Source organism: Carlito syrichta, unplaced genomic scaffold (genome assembly GCF_000164805.1).
Source record: "Carlito syrichta isolate Samal-C Ts95f unplaced genomic scaffold, Tarsius_syrichta-2.0.1 Scaffold302022, whole genome shotgun sequence".
NCBI classification, from domain to species: Eukaryota; Metazoa; Chordata; class Mammalia; order Primates; family Tarsiidae; genus Carlito; species Carlito syrichta.
The window spans coordinates 328890-348473 of NW_007246118.1; the positions used below are offsets into that span (position 1 = coordinate 328890).

At 42.8% G+C, this 19584-nt stretch overlaps 2 protein-coding genes across 4 annotated transcripts in view; both read left to right on the forward strand.

Annotated features, from left to right (window-relative positions):
* The window catches only part of ZPR1 (ZPR1 zinc finger), an 11758-nt gene extending 100 nt beyond the window's left edge, over positions 1 to 11658 (forward strand). Inside the window, 14 exon segments of the mRNA XM_008055906.2 lie at positions 1 to 60; positions 198 to 359; positions 779 to 869; positions 1248 to 1318; positions 1789 to 1875; positions 2035 to 2157; positions 2482 to 2529; positions 2703 to 2769; positions 3490 to 3560; positions 4613 to 4702; positions 6126 to 6236; positions 6862 to 6948; positions 8523 to 8588; positions 9372 to 11658. The exon segment at positions 1 to 60 is cut by the window's left edge and continues 20 nt beyond it. Coding sequence (XP_008054097.2) covers positions 1 to 60; positions 198 to 359; positions 779 to 869; positions 1248 to 1318; positions 1789 to 1875; positions 2035 to 2157; positions 2482 to 2529; positions 2703 to 2769; positions 3490 to 3560; positions 4613 to 4702; positions 6126 to 6236; positions 6862 to 6948; positions 8523 to 8588; positions 9372 to 9506 — 1269 coding nt within the window. The 3' untranslated portion in view covers positions 9507 to 11658.
* Positions 11659 to 14761: 3103 nt separating this feature from the next.
* Positions 14762 to 19584, forward strand: part of BUD13 (BUD13 homolog) — a 24142-nt gene continuing 19319 nt past the window's right edge. For all 3 annotated transcript variants that reach the window (XM_021711295.1, XM_008055907.2, XM_008055908.2), the window contains exons 1-2: positions 14762 to 14943; positions 16960 to 17053. In XM_021711295.1, coding sequence (XP_021566970.1) covers positions 14801 to 14943; positions 16960 to 17053 — 237 coding nt within the window. In that variant the 5' untranslated portion in view covers positions 14762 to 14800. The remainder of the gene's footprint in view (positions 14944 to 16959; positions 17054 to 19584) is intronic.

Sequence of the window (19584 nt, forward strand, 5' to 3'; positions counted from 1 at the left end):
GAGGATGAGGAGCAGCAGCCCACCGAGATCGAGTCGCTGTGCATGAACTGTTACCGCAACGTGAGGCGGAGGGCGCGGCGCGGGCGGCGGGAGGGTGGGGCTTGGGCGGAGAAGGCCGGGATCGCACAGCTGGAGACAGTCGGGCGGGGAACGAGGATTTCATTGATTCTTTTCTTTCCTGCTTTCTACTTTCCCAGGGTATGACGCGTCTCCTGCTCACCAAGATCCCCTTCTTCAGAGAAATAATCGTGAGCTCCTTTTCCTGCGAACACTGTGGCTGGAGCAACACGGAGATCCAGTCGGCAGGCAGGATCCAGGACCAAGGAGTGCGCTACACTTTGACTGTCAGGGCCATGGAGGTGAGAGGAAGTTCAGAGCAGGCACCCCAGTATCTTAGAGCCTGGGGACTGGAGTCAGAGCTCTGGCCCAGGTAGTTGGACCTTCCATAAAGGTCCCCTGTTGCCCAGCCTTAGTTTCTTTTGTGAAATGGTGTTGGTGCTGTCATCTGCTCAAGTGAGATAACATTTGTGAAAATGCTTTGTAAATTCTGTCGGAGAGTATGATATTAGTAGTAGTTGCTATGAATAGTATTCTCACCATTTGGACAGCCTGACTTACATCATCCGTACTATTCAGAAGGAGTAGTCTGGACCCTCTGGAGTGGAGAGAGGGGGAAACAGCCGGGCTGGGGTCTGATGGAGAGGGGCAGTCTGGTTATTTCCTGAGGAGAAGCAGGACTGCTGACCTCTTTTGACTGAACGTTTTCCCTTCTGCCCAGGACATGAACAGAGAAGTGGTGAAAACTGACTCTGCCACCGCAAGAATCCCTGAGCTGGATTTTGAAATTCCTGCCTTCAGCCAGAAGGGAGGTAAGTTTAAGGTCAGGGTGAACCCTAAGTGGGCTATTCACACATAGCTGAAATCTCATCTACTTTCTTGCAAACCCCCTGATGCCAGATCTGATGGCTTATGTGTGATTAGCTGTGTAATCATTGTGATCTTTGTTGGTTTATCAAGATTGCAAAACTTAGGTAAAACAGCTTGAGAGAGTAATAGTAGGGCTGTACTGTGTTTATTACAGTATTTTGGCATCACTATTATCAGAGATGAATAGAACCTTGTACCTGGCCTCTTCATTTAACAAATGAAGAAATTAAGACCCAGAGAGTTCAAGTGAGTTGCCCAAGGTCATACCTATACTTGAGAGCAGAGTTAAGACTCACTTGTCTTTTGTTCTTGTTCATAAGCTCTGACCACTGTTGAAGGATTGATCAGCCGTGCTATCTCTGGCCTGGAGCAGGACCAGCCCACACGACGGGTGAGCTGGGGTTTTCTGATTGCACAGCTCAAGGAATAATTATTTGTATCTGAATAGAGTGTTCAGCTTGTCATGTCTGAACTGCCTTTGACTAAATTTTGGAAGCTTTTTTGGGAAGCATATGGAGGTGCTGTAGCTGCCAGGATATTGCATATGTTGTACTTATTGTCCTTTCCACTTTCCTCCCCAATGTATATTTAGGCCTTATCTCAAACAGTGGAACATTTACTGTTATTTTTCTGGTCTGGTATGAGTGCCTGGGCTGAATGGTTGAATGAGTGAGAAAATGAGGCTCACCTGTCACCACCCATCAACTTCAGACTTGTTTGCAACGTCTTGTTGTGAAGTCTGAGTCACTCTGTTCCCTCTCACACTGAGACAGGTGGCAACTTCATAGGTGACATGGAAATGACAAGGGTGAGGCATAATATCTACCACCAGGGCTGATGCCTTTTCTCTCTCCATGGCAGGCGAACAAAGATGCCACAGCTGAAAGAATTGATCAGTTCATTGCCAAACTGAAGGGGCTAAAGCAAGTGGCTTCCCCTTTCACTCTGGTGAGTGTTGAGGGACTGGAGTTGGCCCTCAACTGGGGGAGGAGAGATGATTAAGACTGTCTGGGATTTTTCCACTGTGGGGCCTGAGTGGTCTGATGGTAGGTGGAGGATTGTATATGATTTCCTGTTGTAATGACTCTTTCTTCACCCATCTGTTAGATCATTGATGATCCCTCAGGGAACAGCTTTGTGGAAAACCCACATGCTCCTCAGAAAGATGATGCTCTGGTGATCACACACTATAATCGGACCCTACAGCAGGAAGACATGCTGGGGCTTCAAGTAAGTGGACTGAAGAAGCCAGAGTGCTCTGAAATTATCTTGCATTCTAGATCACACAGTGAGAACCTGTTTTGCTGCAGATGCCCTGTGTATCCTGTCTCAGTTTGTTTGTGCCTCTCGTCTAGCTTATGCCAAGGACTGGCAGTGGCTGTGATCTTTTCTTGAGCCCTGTTCTTCCCTTGATTGGACCTTTGCCTCTCTGTCCAACCCATAAGGTGGCACCTGATATAAGTGAACCAGAGCATTTTATCCCACTCCAGGGCAGGGTCTTGGGGATGCTGAGGAATGCCTGCCAACTTGTGATTTGCATCTCTGCTATTTTAGGCAGAAGCACCAGCAGAGAAGCCAGAAGAGGAAGATCTCAAAAATGAAGTGAGTCACATTGGCTACTGTTGAGGAAGGAGCAGAGTAGTGGGCTGAGACTGATGTTTAGTGTGTCTCATCCTCACCACCAATATGAATGACCACCAGCATACCAACTGAGTGTCTGTAGCCTGAGTATCCAACCTGAAGGGCTCACTGTGTGTTCCTATATTGTGTTCCAGGTATTGCAGTTCAACACAAACTGCCCAGAATGCAATGCCCCAGCTCAGACCAACATGAAGCTAGTACGTATCTTTTGTCAAACAGTTGGATGGCTCTACATCTGACTTAGGCATAGAGATTATAATCAGCCTGGGTGCATCCTTTCAAGGAAAGCACATGCTTTCTTCTCAGTGATAAGGAGAATGTTGCCTTTGATTAGACCATGTACCTTGGCATTTGGGTTCAAAGAGAAATTTAGGCTGAGTGCAGTGACTGATGCCTGTAATCCCAGCGCTTTGGGAGGCCAAGGCAGGAGAATCACTTGAGGCCAGGAGTTTGAGACCAGCCAGAGCAACATAGCAAGACCCCCATCTCTACAAAAAAGTAAAAGAAATTAGTGCAGTGGTGTGCACTTGTAGTCCCAGCTGTTTGGGAAGTTAAAGGTGAAGGATCGCTTGAGGCCAGGAATTCGAGGCTGTAGTGAGCTGTGGTCACAGTAAGCTGTGGTTGTGCCTCTGTACTGCAGCCTGGGTGACAGAGTGAGATCACATCTCTAAAGAAAAGAAGAGAAAATTAAGTCATGGTCTCGAGGCTATGTGTATATGGCTGAGCAATGGCTTTAGACTTTTGAACAGGATCACCATGGGTTGGGAACTCGCCCTCTTCTGGGGGACTCTCAGATTTAGGCTGCCTCTTATGATATATTTTCAACATCTTGGGATGATCATCTGTTTGGGGATTGGCTTTGTTTTTCCCCAGAGGGTGGTTTTGCTCCTGGAAGTAGATTTCCTTAATTTCATCTTCCAGAAATCCCCCACTTTAAGGAGGTCATCATCATGGCTACCAACTGCGAGAAATGTGGACATCGGACCAATGAGGTAGGTGGACACCGTGATTTAGGAAGAAGAGTAACTAGGGGTAGCCCCCTTCTAACTTTTATCCTTCCTAAATCCACTGCTTCAGGATTGGGGGAGGGGATGGGGCAGATTGGGTTTTTTCTCTCTTAGGCTTGTTGTGCCTCCCTGAACTTCTGCTCCTCTGTGGAATAGAAGGAACTGGGAATTAGCTTAGAGAAGAGAAGTTAGAGGTACCATAACTTGTTTAAGACATAATTTTATAGCAAAGAGAGCGAAGACTTGACCTGTTCCGCAGAGGAGTAGAAGTTCAGGGAGGCACATTTGACTTCATAATGAAGAACTTAATAGAGCTGTCTGAAAATAGAATGGGCTGCCTTGGAGAGTTATAAATTCCCTTTGCCTGAGAGTATTTAAGTATAAGCTGATTAAATTCTTAATCCAGAATGTTATAAAGGGGCTGGGCATGGTGGCTAATGCCTGTAATCCCAGCAATTTGGGAGGCCAGGGCAGGAGCTCGAGACAAGCCTAGGCAATGTAGCGAGACCTCATCTCTAGTGAAATATCAGCCAGGTGTGGTGGCATGTGCCTATGCTTCCAGCTATTTGGGAGGCTGTGGCAGAAGGATCACCTGAATCTAGGAGGTTGAGGCTGTAGTGACCTGTGATCATGCCACTGCACTCTGGCAGCCTGGGCAACAGAGTGAGACCCTGACTCAAAAAAAAAGAATATTGTAAAGAGGATCTACACATTGGGTATTAGTAATTGCAAGACACACTGGAATAAATGCTTAAACATCTCTTTCAACACCAAGAGTCAGTTTTTTGTTGAAGGTAAATTCAGAGTTTCTTGGCAATTTGGGATGTTTTGGCATGTTACTGGGACTGGGTATGGCTTCTAGCCACCTCTTGGTGTTTTCAGTTTGGGTAACTGCTGCCAATATTGGTTTAGATGGCCCTTGGTAGCCATTAGTGGGCATAACTGATTGGAGGTTTGAGACTATGCTGAGTCTCCTGGGCATGAGGTGAGGCTTGGGGGCTTCTCTCTGTTGCTACTCTTGACTGTTACCTATGCAGGTGAAATCTGGAGGAGCAGTAGAGCCCTTGGGTACCAGGATCACCCTCCACATCACAGATCCCTCGGATATGACCAGAGACCTCCTCAAGGTAACAGTCTGCCCAGGAAAGTAACTGTCCTCTTCATAGGCTAGATAGACTTTCTCTATCTAGAAGAAATTGTCTTTTTAAAATAATGTTCAAGACTGGGTGTGGTGGGTTGCAGTGTAATCCCAGCACTTTGGGAGGCTGAGGTAAGAGGATTGCCTAAGCCCAGGGGTTAAGGATCAGCCTAGGCAACATAGTGAGACCTCATCTCTACAAAGAAACAAAACAAAAACAACTGGGCATGGTGGTGTATGTCTGTAGTCCTAGCTACTTGGGAGGCTGAAGCAGAAGGCTCTCCTGAGCCCAGGAGGTTGAGGCTGAGGTGAGCCATGATTGTGCCACTGTACTCCAGCCTGGGTGACAGTGAGACTCTGACTCAAAAAAATTTTTTTAATTTAAAAAGAAAAATAAATGTTCAGGGGCATGAGTTACCTCCTGCTTCCCTGGGTTTGATATTCCTGAGCAGTGTTCATTCATGGTTGGAATTGCAGATTCAGAAGGTGACCCATTAGCTCTTTCTGATGATTTGGCAGCTTTTTGGCTTCCAGAGTCTATAGCGGCCCTCTTTCTGACTCCTAATGACAGGAGACCTGACAATTTGAAGCTGTGACTCAAGAGTTTGCCTTTATTAAGTTGGTTTCATTTCTGTGGTTTAGATGGGCAGGACTGAGTCTCTAGTTTTAACTGGAGCATCAGAGGAAACTGAGACAACTAAGTTTGTCCCCAAACTAACAATGTTATTGCATTAATGTGGCAGGAGGCTTCTGGTTGAATTTCTTTGTTCCTGGTTTAAAGCTTAAACTGAACTGGGCACAGTGCCTCACACTTGTAATGCCAGCACTTTGGGAGGTGGAGGTGAGAGGATTGCCTGAGCCCAGGGGATCAAGACTAGCCTAAGCAACATGGCAAGACCTCATCTCTGCAATTAAAAAAAAAAAATTAGCTGGGTGTGGTGGTGCACACCCATGGTTTCAGCTACCTGGAAGGCTGAGGCAGAAGGATCGCCTGAGCCCAGCAGGTTGAGGCTGCGGTAGCTGTGAGCATGCCACTGTACTCCAGCCTGGGTGATGGAGTGAGACTCCAACACACACACACAAAAAGCTTAAAGTGACTTTTTTTTGAGTTGGAGTCTCCCTCTGTTGCCCAGACTGTAGTGCAGTGACACGCATGCTCATGGCCATCCCATCATCAACCTACTGGGTTCCGGCAAGCCTTCTGCCCCTACCTTCCAAGTAGCCGGAACTACAGGCATGCGCTACCATGCCCAGCTAATTTTTGATTTATTGTAGAGACGAGGTCTTCCCAAGTTGCCTGGGCTGGTCTCGAACCCACAGGCTCAGGCAGTCTACTCGCCTCTGCCTCCCAAAGTGCTGGGATTACAGGCTGAGTCACCAAGCCTGGCCTAACCTGACTTTTCATTTCACAGTCTGAAACATGTAGTGTGGAAATCCCAGAGGTAGAATTTGAACTGGGAATGGCTGTCCTTGGGGGCAAGTTCACCACACTGGAGGGGCTGCTGAAAGATATCCGTGAACTGGTGAGTCATCTGAGTAGTTTGTACCCCTTCTTTCAGCAGTTTGACTGTGGAAAAAGGGACCTCAAACATCCTAGTTTTTGGTACCGATAACTGGAGGTTTCTTTGCCTGGTTTAAGAGACTTCAGTATTATTATGGATTATGAATATAAGTTTTTGGGAAAAATTAAATGGAAATTTCCAAATCTCACTGTGGGACTTTGTAGTCATTTTGTGGTGTTGGGTAAGTCATTTCTCTAAAACTCTCCAAGGTACAGAAACACATGTGTGTGTTGACTTAACCCATATATTTATCTTCCTGATGAATTATTTCACTTAATTGATTGCTAGTTGTTGAGCTTTTTGTCTTTGTAAGTTGTACTTTTTCTTTGCATTTATTCTCCAAACTAGAATTAGAGATCATATTGTTAGAACATTTTTCTAGATTTTGTTTCACATTGCCAGTTCTGTTGTCTTTGCACATTGATCATTGATCCCATCAACTCCTAGGAGTGGCTGCCTGGGTGAAAAAGGTGGTGTGGGATAAATGGAAACTAAGCTTCCCTGACTGGGTCCTCACTACCCACCCCCGCCAGGTTTAACAGACATAAAAACAGCATTCAGGCAATTTGGATATCTTTTATTGCAGGTGACCAAGAACCCTTTCACATTGGGCGACAGTTCCAATCCTGGCCAGACAGAGAAGCTGCAGAAGTTTAGCCAGAAGTTGGACCAGGTGAGAGGACACTGCACAGTCAGTACTTGTAGTCCTGGGCGAACAAGAACTGGCACACGAATCTCTTGCCACATTTTGAACATCTGACCATCCCGTTTGGGATTCTTCTGGTTTCCTATATCCCATGTCGTCTTCTTTCTCAGTTTTCTCCTTTATTTTCTTAGAGCATCTTCTCCAATGGCTTCCAAGAAAGAGTGCATAGCAAATAAAATTTCTGGGACCTTCCATGTCTGAAAATTTCTTTATTCTACCCTCACACTAGAGTGATTGTTGACTGGGAATGGAATGCTAGCATAGAAGTAATTTTTCATCAGGATTTCAAAGACATTGCACTACTGTCTTCCGGATTCCAGTATGGCTTTTGAGAAGCCTGAAGTCATTCTGATCCCTGACCTTTTGTATGTGACCTGTTTTTATGACCTTTTTGTCTTCTGTAATGTGAAAGTTCAGGATGTGCCTTGATGTGGGTCGGTTTTCAACCCTATGCTAAGCACGTGATGGATCTTTTCAATCTGGGAAACTCAGATGGTTCAGTTCTAGGAAGCTTTCTTGAACTATTCTATTGAAGATTGTCTTTTCTTAGTTTTCTCTGTTCTCTCTTTCTGTAAATTCCTGGGTGTTAGATATTAGACTTTCTTGTTGGGTCTTCTATAATTTACTTATTTTTGTTCCTATTTTAGTTTCTTGGTTTTTTTGCTTGTTATTTTGGGGATTCCCTCAACTTTACTTTCCAACCCTTCAATTGAGGTTTTCATTTCAACTAACATGTTTTTATTTTTCGAAAGCTTTTTTAAAAATAGCGTCCTGTTTTAAGGATGTAGTATTTTTTCTTCTTGAGAATATTAGTGTTGGGTTTCTTGACATTTTATTCTCCTTGTATAGTTTACATTTCCTCTAAATTTGCTTTTTATCCTCCCCATTTAATTTTCCATTCAGTGTTAAGGGCTTTGCTCAGATATCTGGTAATCATTCTCTGCTTAAAAGTAGAAGATTAGAAACCTGAGTGGGGCTGAGTCTTGTTGACACAGGGCTCATCATAGGGGGATTTAGCTTAGCCATTTTGTTGAGGTAGCCCTCAATGCCAGAGTTGTTAGGTCTTTCCTCTTGGGCTGGTCAGATTCTCATCAGTAGCTATTCCACTTCCTGGCCTGAGGGTTTGGCTAGCAGTGTTCTGAGAGCTGTGGGGAGAGGGCTGGTGTGTGCGTGCATCTATTTCCAGTAAGTACACATTCACTTGACCTCCCTGTCCTTGATTCTGTTCCCTCTACTCTCTGCTGGACCAGTATCCCCAGTCCATAGCTTGCTGTGGTAACTTCTCCAGAGAAACAAAGAAAAAAATTGCTGGCCATTTGTAGTGGGAGATGAGATTGGGGATGTTGGATTACTTATACTGTTTTCTAACAGTCCTTATCTTGGGTTCTTTCCACTCCACTCCTCTGGTACCTAATTTCACCAATTCTTAATACTTAGGGGATTCAGTAATATAAATGAGGTTGGTTCTTGTCTGTCAGTCATAGCTCCTTCCTACAAGTAGTAATGTGAAATTGACTTACTGTATCCTCTCTCTCCACTAGATCATTGAGGGTAACCTGAAGGCCCACTTTATTATGGATGATCCAGCAGGAAACAGTTACTTGCAGGTATAGTAGACCTTCCCTGATGTGTCATGGAAGTGTATTTTCTGATCTTCTGGAATATGTATCATTTCTCCAGAAACTGAAAGACTTGATTCTAAATAGACTGCTATTTATCTGGGACCTTCTGGAAGAAATTAGACAATAAGGAAGAAAGGGTCCCCCTTTTAAGTGTATGTAAAGAAGGAAAAAGAGAATACTCTTAGGCTCCCTTTTTCCTATAGTCTAGCTCTTGTCTCTAACTCTGGAGTTTTCATGTTGCAAATCTGATTGTAGAGAGAGGAGAAATGATGCCCTGTCCAGTGGCCAAGATAGGAAAACAGAGCGTTTCAATTGCCTGGGGAGACAGTCTGGTGATTGATGTACTTTTAACATTTATTAGCACTTTCACAGATCCTCCCCCAGGCAGTGGCACCAAGATTTGGTAGCCTGTGGTGAGAGAAAACCCCTGATTGCATCCTTGGCTTGGGAACTGTACCAGTGGCAGCTGTCACTCAGTGGGAGAGAAGGAAAAAAAAAAAGGAACATTTATTGATCACTTATTATGGGTCAGGCAAAAATGTTCTGAGTTCTTTCCACAATTAAGACAATTGCCACACTTTTTATAAGAAGGTTCAGATTATAAAATTTTTAGGTAGATTGGTCACTGATTCTGTTTAACCATGGGGAATTGGGAACCCTTAGAGATAAAAAGCTCATGAGGTTCTTGGGAAAGTGAGAGGTGGAAGCCACCTGTGGGGAGGAGGAATAAATGGCACAGGCACTGATTGTCTGTCATTGGCCTTTCAGAATGTGTACGCACCTGAAGATGATCCTGAGATGAAGATAGAGCATTACAAGCGCACCTTTGACCAAAATGAGGAGCTAGGGCTCAATGATATGAAGACTGAGGGCTATGAGACAGGCCTGGCACCACTGCGGTAGCACGGGGTAGTTAATAGGCCAGCCTCTAGCACTGCTCATCCTGCAGGGTTATTTATTACTACTGGAATAAGGCTGTGAGTGTCCTCCCCACCAGTCCTAGCCCATGGTGGGGAGGATACCTGGTCTGAGTCAGAAATCTAGGCACACTTTCTAAACAGCTTGTGAGGCAGCTTGTGTTACTTGACCTTATTTTGGAGGTTCTGGATTTACACTGTCAACCCCAGAAATGAACCATGGGGTATGTCATTGTAACTCTTAGGTGGATAAGGTGGAGTAAAGTTACAGCTGGAGTCTGGGAGTTGGTTTTGGGTATATAAAATACTGACTTTCAATAAGAAAGGAGTCTCCTGAGGGGGAGAGTCCAATACAAGTGAAGGAATTGTCATTAAAACGATGGCTTTCCAACAGCACTGATCTCTATTCATTCTGTCCCTCTTTTGATTTGCTGTTAGAATTCAGCCTCATAAAGAAAATGATCTCCATTGCGTTTGGGGATTGAAGCTAATAGCTAACGGTTCATTCATTCCTTCAGCAGATGTTTGCTTGTCTGTTTTATGCCAAGCACATCACAGAACAGTGAACAAAATAAATCTCTGCTTTCATGGAACTTAAAATCTAGCAGGAAAATTGACAATAAACAGACAAGTGAAATAGTATGTCAGATGGTGATGAGTGTTACGGAGGAATGTAAAGCAGGGAAAGGAGTTGGATAGTGATCAAGAATGTGGGGGCAGGGATGATCTCAACAAGAAGGTGATAACTTGACATTGAGGCAAAGCTGAGGAGAAAAGGGAGTGAGCCATGTGGGTATCTGGGGAGATTTCCAAGCAGAGGAAACTGCAAATGCAAAAGCTCTGTGGTTGGACAATGTTAGAGCCAGAGGGGGTATTTGAGATCAACTAGTCATACTTAATTGCAAATGAAGAAACAGGCTCAACCAGAGAGAGAAGGGGATGCCTACTGTTGCATAAGAAGTTAAGGACCAGTGAGCACTGTCCCCCAGGGCCCTGGCCTCCCAAACCAGTGATCTTCGCACTGTTGCTTCTCAAAAACACATGGTGACTCTTAACTGTGCAGACTGCAGGGTATTTGTTCATTAGAGACCAGTTCATTGAAATGTTATCGCAAACCTGTGTTGCAAACTTAACTCGGAAGAATTAGTTACAGATGACTGGGTAATCAGACATACTGCTCAAACTATTCTCAAATGTCACAAGTGATTTTTCCACTTAGACACTGTTAACCTATTTCTGTTGAATTTGATATGGACCATCTTTTCTGGTTTTCCCTTTCCTTTGATCCTTTCTTATTTGAAATCTCTTCTTCCTTTTTCCTTAAATATATTTTTTTCCAAGGCTTCTGCTTTCAGACGTCTCTCTGTATTGGATTCTATGGCATCTTACTGTAATGTGGGATTAACTTCCATTTCTAATTTCTAACTGAAGACAAGAATAGGTGTTTTAAGAATTTGGAGACTCGGATTAGCAAATGATTCAAACTATAAAGCTACAATACTTTGAATAGACTTCACATATGTATGTAAGTATTCTATCCTAAGAGATTATCTCTAGATATGTTTCCACCTGACCTGGGAATCTTTGAGTTTGCCAGGCAACCTTCTGATTTATCATTCGGTCTCTTATATGGACTTCCCCATGGGGTAGGTGTGCTCTGTGAGGGTGAACCCTGGTGGCAGATTCATTTTCCATTTTGAAAGAAAAAAGATGGCTGGTTTTATTTTATTTTATTTTTTAATTTTAAAAATGTGGAGTACAATTCAGGGTTGGGTATACAAATAAATGTTCATTAGCATTCTGATTTATTACTGAGTCTCTCATGAATTTGGTTGGTGTGAGGCAATTTTCCAGGCTCCAGTCAGTTACTAGGAAATGATAACCTAAGCTTCTGAACCTGTAAAGCCTGACTGCAACCAGATACCAGACTGGGATAACCCAGCTAAGGTACTTTCTACTCTTGACAAGGCCAGAGCCTGGCATCCTTCAGTTCAAACCATACTCTTAAAGAATCTCTTAACTCCATTCTCATTTCTAAAGCTTGTCAGGATGGGATCTTACATCTATTTGACTGTGTCTTGCTCCATAACCCTAGCGTATAGCATGTGGTTAATAAAATCTGTTATAATCCTTTGCAAATTCTTATGAATCCTCCATCCTAATGGATCCCTGTCGGGGCACTGAAGGTAACATATGTAGGTAATAAAGTATGGGAATGGTCCTGCTCTAAAGCCAGGGGAGGTGAGGGAGGGTTGGGACATGACTTGGGTTTTACCAGGCTAAGGGACTGGGTAGGATGGGTAGTTGTGGAACTGAAGAAGATGAATGGGCAGGAGATGGCTGGATGGGGGCTGAAAAGGTGATATTGACAACGTTCACTGGAGAAGTGTGAGAGTTTCCCAATGCCTGCTAACACCAGGGAGGGGTCAGGGTTGTACAATGCAACCTAAGAACCTGTCAATTCAGTTTCATAGTCAGCAGAATATATGTGTATATTTTTTGAGTCAGAGTCTCACTCTGTCACCCAGGCTAGAGTGCAGTGGCATGCTCATGGCCACTGCAGCCTCAACCTGCTGGACTCAGGCGATCCTTCCACTTCTACCTTTCAAGTAGCTGGCGCTACATGTGTGTGCCACTACACCTGGCTAATTTTTTTGGCTTATTGTAGAGATGAGTCCTCGCCAAGTTGCCCGGGTTGGTCTCAAATCCTTGGGCTCAGGTATTCCTCTCACCTCGGCCTCCCAAAGTGCTGGGATTATAGGTGTGAGCCACCGCGCTTGGCCCAGAATAAAATTTAATTGTAAAGTTTTATGATTGTGTTAAAAAAGGAAAGTGGTTGCTTTGTGAGGACACACCTTCTAGGTCGTAATTCAGGCAAGTTAAGTACAGCTGTCTTGAGTTACTAGACCTGCAAACACAGGTAGGTATTGAGAATATATCTGTGTTATGATGAGTGACAAGGACAGGAGGTGAGAGTTAGAAATAAGTATGAAGGACAGTTGACTTGGCTAACAGCTTTAATGATGGTAACACTTTTGTTGTTATAACATTGCTAGTGTATTTCCTTTGCACACCTGTGGTATGTGGCTTATGCACATTTCAGGGAACAGTATCTCTGCTTAAATTTAGGACAGTGGTGTTTAAGACTATGTGGCTTTAGTCTTATTTTTAAACAGTTTTGCACACTACTTTTTAAGGAAATTGGCAGTGTTTTCAACTGTGAAAAGAGCCAGTGCTTATTCTGTGTGTTTGCCTTCGAATTTAGTATTGGCACTTCCAGTGCTATAGTTTTCCTGGTTTGTAAAATGGGAATAATAACAACATCTATTTTGTAGAGTTTTTGTGAAGATTGAGTTAATTGTGAAGTGCTTTTATCTATATTTTCTCTCATGATCCTCACAAAAATTTTAAAGTGTCCCTGTTTCTGCTTTAAGTCATTTCTGGGAAAAAGTAGCTATCGATAAAATCATCCCCATCTTACAGGTGAGGAAGCAGTCTCAGAGAGGTTAGATAACTTCCAGAAGGTAGTAGAACTTTGAAGAGGCAGGCTTCAAACCCAGTCAGACTCTGAAATGTGAGTTTTGAATATTTTGAGCTCAAGTCCATAATTACTGTATTTATTAGATGCAAAGCTCAAACCAGACCACTGGCACCACATCTGATCCTGCTTAATTGTCCTTTGAGGTAGGGTTGGGGCATGACTTGGGTCTTATCAGGCTAAGGGACTGGGTAGGATGCGTAGTTTTGGAACTGCAGAAGGTGAATGGGCAGGAGATGGCTGGATAGGAGCTAAGAAGGTGATACTGGCAATGTTCACTGGAGCAGAAGTGTGAGAGTTTCCCAGTGCCTGCTCACACCAGGGAGGGTCAGGGCTGTGCAGTGCAGTTTGAGATACACCAAACTGAACTAGAAGCTGAGACAGGGTTGTGTATGGGGTACATATGGGGCCCTCTAGCTAGTGAAGCTCTGTTCTCAGTCCAGTGGCCTTTTCTCACAAAACCTCCAAGACCCAGCCTGCTTTCCCTTCTGGGCTTGTATTACCCCAGTATAACCCAGTGGTTGACAATTCATGCTTGAAGGCACTGATCTCTAAGCTTGTTTTGTATTATATGAGTAAAGAATTTGCTGAACATGTATCCTAAGATATGTATAATTATTTATAATGCTCAACAATGCCTACTTGACAAATACTTTAAAACAGTGACAAAAATCTAACACTTGAGATTAAAAGATCTGATATTTCAAAAAACTTGGATTACTTCTTGCACCCCACTTTGCTAGCCTCTAGTCCCAAGAGTCACTTTCTGGCTGTGTGAAGTTGAGCAACTTCATTAACCTCTCCAAACTTCAGTTTTCTTATCTGCCAAATATGATAAAACTATTTGAGAACTGTGAGGGTTAAATGAAATAACTAAAGTAAAGCTCTTAACATTCACCTCCCCCAAAAGAAAGGTCTTTTCTTTTCCTCTTAAAGTTGAGTACTGGAATTCATTCTCTCTGGTTTCCTTCTTTTGCTAGCTGAAAATAGAGCCAGGTCCTTTGCACTGGAAAGATTTTACAGTTTCCTTCAAGAGATAACTAGGGGCTACCAATAATATCGAACGTGAAGACGTTATGCGGGTTTTTTTCAATTGTTTATAGTAATTATACTGGCTTGAGAGATCCTGACTTCCTTTCTTGAAGGGTACCTGGAAGCCTAAGCAGATTTTCCCCCACTTAAAGATACTTATACTAATAAAAATAACTAACATATAGTCCTGATAACTACGTGCCAAACACTGTTCTAAGCACTTCACACAATAGGAATATTATCTCAGTCCTAACTATTCTGAGTTAGGTGTCATTATTATCCCCATTTTGTTAAATAACTTGCCCAAGGTCGTACAGCTACGAATTTATGGAACCAGTACTCGAACTCGGATCGCTGCCACCTCCGACTCCACGTTCTTTCTTTACACCGGCGCTTTGGAAGCCCCAGGGTCGGAATCTAGTTTGGGTCAGGTTGTAGCCTCATGGCTAGAAGGGCGCATGCTGCAGTTTGCTAGATGAAGGGATGGACCGACGAAGAGAAGAAACATGGCTGCACCACCATAGGGAGGTAGGGGCCACGGTGGTGCCCCTCCCTGCCAGGCTGCAAATGCGTCACGGATGGGTCTCATACGCTAGCGCCGGCTGCCGCCACTTCCGGTTTTAGCCCCACCTCCTGAAGCGCCGGCCGTCGTTTCGCCTTCAAGAATTTTGTCCCCAGCGCTGACCCATCTCTCCGCCCTCGCCGCTGCCATGGCGGCAGCTCCGCCGCTCTCCAAGGCTGAGTATCTGAAGCGATACTTGTCCGGGGCAGATGCCAGCGTCGATGGGGGTCCCGAGTCCGGTCGCAAGCGTCGCAAAAAGCGGCCGAAACCTAGCGGGGCTGGCGGCAAGGGGTGAGTTGGTACCTGCGGGGGCGGGGCTTGCGGCGGTTCGCCACCCTCCCTTTTCCAACCCCGCTCTCGGCCTCCTGCTCTTCCTTCCCTCCTGGCTGGCCTTCTCCTGATTGCTCCGCCGACTCCTGCCCAAGCCCAGAACCCCACGCGAACCGCTTCAGGCTCCGGCTTGCTGCTGCCGCCCCGCTTGCGCCTGGCACCTCCGAGCAGTAGCTTCCATATGTTAAAACCAGGCTGTAACTTTCATTACTCTTTTCCCGCCTTTGTAGCTTTCCGTCCTTTCCCATAGTGGATGAATACTGTGCCCCGGGAATAACAGAGCTGATTCAAAGCCTCTGTGCTTGGAGTTTTTAGGCCCTAGAATCTGCCTGTGGAGGCGGACTTCCCCCATCCCAAGGTCTCTGGTCCTGAATCAGAGGCCTTTGAGCACATCACGCCCTGTTACTCTTAGTACTAGTAACAAGAACAGTTGACATCTTTCCTTCAGTTCATCTTGTCATTGTGCATAATAAAGATCTTGTCATTATAAGAACTTTAAACATATATGAATTTATTTAAGCATCACAACTCTACCATAAAGTATTATCGTCTCCATTTTTCAAATGGCACTGTGTAGTGGGCCCTGCCAAATTTTTGTTCACGCAGAAACTCAGAAATGTGACATTTGGAAGCAGGGTATTTGGAGATGAAATCAGTTAATAAGATGAAGTCATACTTGATGAGAGCAGATGCCAAGTCCAATATGACTGGTGTCCTTTGAGGAAGAGGGAAATTTGGACACAGATACAGTAACAGAGGAGGGGAAATGACCTTGTATAGATGGAGGCTGAGATTGGATTGGAATGAGGCTGCCAAAGCCAACATATTCCTGGGGCCTACCAGAAACTGAGAGGCAAGGAAAGATTCTCCCCTAGAGACTTTCCAGGGAGCATGATCTTGCAGACACCTTGATTTCAGTCTACTAACTTCCATAACTGTGAGATAATTTCTGTTGTTTTGTGACACCCAGTTTGTAGTACTTTTTTACAGCAGCCTTGAGCCACTAAGCTACCCACTGAAGTCACATACCGCCAAAGAACTTGAAGTTCATTTTCTTTTCTGGTTTAGCGCTTGCTTTATTACTGCCTTCTGTCTTTCTGCCCTGTTGACTTGTGTGGATCCTTTGGAGGCAGTGCCACGGGGTTAAAATAGCTTGAGCTTAGAATAACATTGATCAGAGTTTGAATCTTAGCGGTGCCACTTTAGGCTGTGATCCCTTAGGTATGATAGTTATATCTCTGAACCTCAGTTTCCTTATCTTTAAGATGAAAGTAATACTGTATAATATTGCTTTTATTAAATAGTGGTTGTTGTGATTAGAGATGTTGCACTAAGTGTTTCTGGCTTTTTTAATAACTGTTCATACCATGGCAGTCATTGTTATTATGTAGGCTCAACTATAGTTCATCCACGTAACAAACATTTATTGAATACTTCCTATACCAGATACTGCAGGGTGTTGCAAATGCCCCTATGAACAAAAAAGTCATAGTCCCTGTTCTTGTGGAGTTTATACCTTAATAGGGATACAGGCTTTAAACAACTAATTGATTTATTTTCTTTATGATGACTTCAGTGAGACTATTTCAAGAATGTTTAACAGGACTTCTTCGTCTTCGGTGGGTGTTTGAGGGTGAGGGAATGGAGAGAAGCAGCTAAGACAGGTATGCCCAAGGAAGCTACATTTATGCTACTTGAAGAATGAGAAAGAGTTCTTGGTAAGAATGAAAACAGGTCAGGCAGAGGGAAGGAACTGCATTTGTGTAAACTGATGTGGTAAGGAACTTGACTTATTTCCAGGCACCAACGAATAACAGGTTAGAGTGTCAAGCAAGAGGGTAGTGGTACCAGGTGAAGTTGGCCATGGAAACATACTAGACCTTGCAGGATCTTGAACTTCATTTTAAAACCAATAGATATATGTTTTTAGGTTGGTATCCCAGAATTACTCTTTTTAATCTATTTTTTCTCATTTAGAATGCGGATTGTGGATGATGATGTGAGCTGGACAGCTATCTCTACCACTAAACCAGAAAAGGAGGAAGAGGAAGATGATGGAGATTTGCCTGTGGTCTGTATCTTTGGGGCTGTCGGGATTTTGAAATGAAGTAAACTTCTCAATCTCTCCTTCCAGTGCAGGATAGATTGGTAGGGGGTAATGTTGAGGACAGAGAAGAGGTGACAGTTTCCAAGGAGTTGTTTAAAATAGTCTTCTTTGATGATGCCTGTACACTGACATATCTGTTTATGGAAGGCCCCGTCAACCTAGAAATGGGAACTGATAATAGAGAGAGACAGGACTCCTCAACATCAGTGGTAGAGCCATGATTAGAATTAGCCATGGATCAGTTTGTCAGAATCTACCTTAAAAACAATGTGAAGTTCAATGATAGGGAAATTTTTATTTGCCCCTTTTAGTCATTGATTTAACTAAGCTTTCAAATTGCATACTCTTGCCTAAATACTGGATATATGTAGATTAATAGAAAATTGTGTCTATATTTTAGAGATTATACCCAAGAATCAATGACTAAATTCCAAGTAATTTCAACAGTATGATAAATGTTGGAGATAATATTTCACATATCAGGTGGCATTAGAGCCCAGGAAGGCTCTCTTTGTATTCTGTTGAGAGATGTCATGAAAGATGTAAATACCTGAATTGAGTTTTAAGGATAAGTAAGAGCCTGATAGACAAAAGCATAGGCTAATAACTTCCCATTGGTAGATTCATGAACTCTTTGCTGAGAATTTCTGAGAAACAAGGTGGAAAGAAGAGCTGTTGATAGGCTGAATTGTACTAAAAGGTGGTGAATATGGGTTCCAGATGAATGTATTTAATATTGATTCCCAGCAGAATTCTAAAATAAATTATTTGAAAGATGATTTGCTAGTAATGAAAAGGAAATAGTGATCCTAAGAACCAGTTTATTTTTAGTCAGAACAAGTCATTCAAACCTATTTAATATTAAAATTTTTTAAATTTTATAAAAGCAATACATATTTTTATATATTTGGGAATTAAAGAAAGTTTAAAATTTTTAATGTAATAACCACTTACACTGTGACCATCCATAGATGACAACTGCTAACATTTGGATGTACTTGTATATCTCTTATGGAGTATACATGCTTATATTTTGTTTATTTTTTTTAACATAATTGGGATCATACTGATCATATGGTTTTAGATTCTCCTCTTTCACTAAATAATATGTTGTAAGACCTTAAAATATTCTTTGAGAATATCATTTGTAATGATTGCATAGTAGTTCAATATATATATTAATTTAACCTGTCCTATTATTACATATATGAGTTGTTTCCGATTTTAAAATATCATAAATCATTGTACATAATTTACTGTAGGAATTTGTTGATTTCTTTATTCCCATGAAATGAAATGCATGGATTAGAGGATAAGGTCCTTTTGAGTTATAGTCTCATATTGCTTCCTAAAAGATGCTACCAGTTTTTCCTTCCACTGGAGGAAATGAGAATGCCATTTTGCCTACTTCATCCGCGTTAGAGCATTATTAACAAAACAAAGCTGATAGTAATGCTATGAAAATTTAGCAGGTGAATGATGGTATCCAGTTTCTTTGAACACTAGTGAAATGATTACTTTTGGTATTTTTGTTGGGCATTTTGTGAATTTCGTTTCTTTGACCATTTTTAGAAAATTGGAATTTTGATTTTCTTCCATTGATTTATTAGGTAGTTATACAAGAACATATTTTTTTATGTTGTAGGACTATTTTATGGTTTGCCTTTTCTTTAAGTTTGGAAGTTTTTAACATTTAAAAGTTTTATTTTTTTGCAATTTTCCTTTATAATATTGTCTTTTGCTTTTCTGATGGCCCAGAAGACCTGAACAAAAGAAGCTTTGTCCCCACTACTTTTTGCATTGGTTAAAGTAGATCTTAAGCCGGGTTCGGTGGCTCAGCCTGTAATCCCGCGCTTTGGGAGGCTGAGGTGAGTGGATTGCCTGAGTCCGCAGGTTCGAGACCCGCCTGGGCAACTTGGCGAGACCTCGTCTCTACAATAAATAAAAAATTAGCCGAGTGTGGTAGCGCACACCTGTAGTTCCAGCTACTTAGAAGGCTGAGGTGGAAGGATCTCTTGGGCCCAGTAGGTCGAGGCTGCGGTGGCCGGAAGTGGCCACTGCACTCCAGTCTGGGTGATAGAGTGAGACTCCAACTCAAAAAATAAAAATAAAAAATAAAAATAAATAAATAAAGTAGATCTTAAATTTATTTTTGTTACTGCAAGATCATCACCACCACCAGTAATGATGACAGAATAACTATGATGACCATGATAGCAGTGTCATCACAAGAATAACTAGTAGGCATAATTTGTTTTGAGCACTTACCATGTACCAAGCACTACTAAACTTACGTGAATTGTCTCATTCAGTTCTTATGGCAGTCTTTTGAATCCCACTTTTACAAATGAGGAAATTGAGCCTTAGAATAATTTGCCAAAGGTTACACAGGTGTCAAGTGACAGAGCTGGGGATTTCGGTCTCAATTCATGTTTAAGGGATAAAACCACATTTATTGTTTTTTTTTTTTTTTTTTTTTGAGTTGGAGTCTCCCT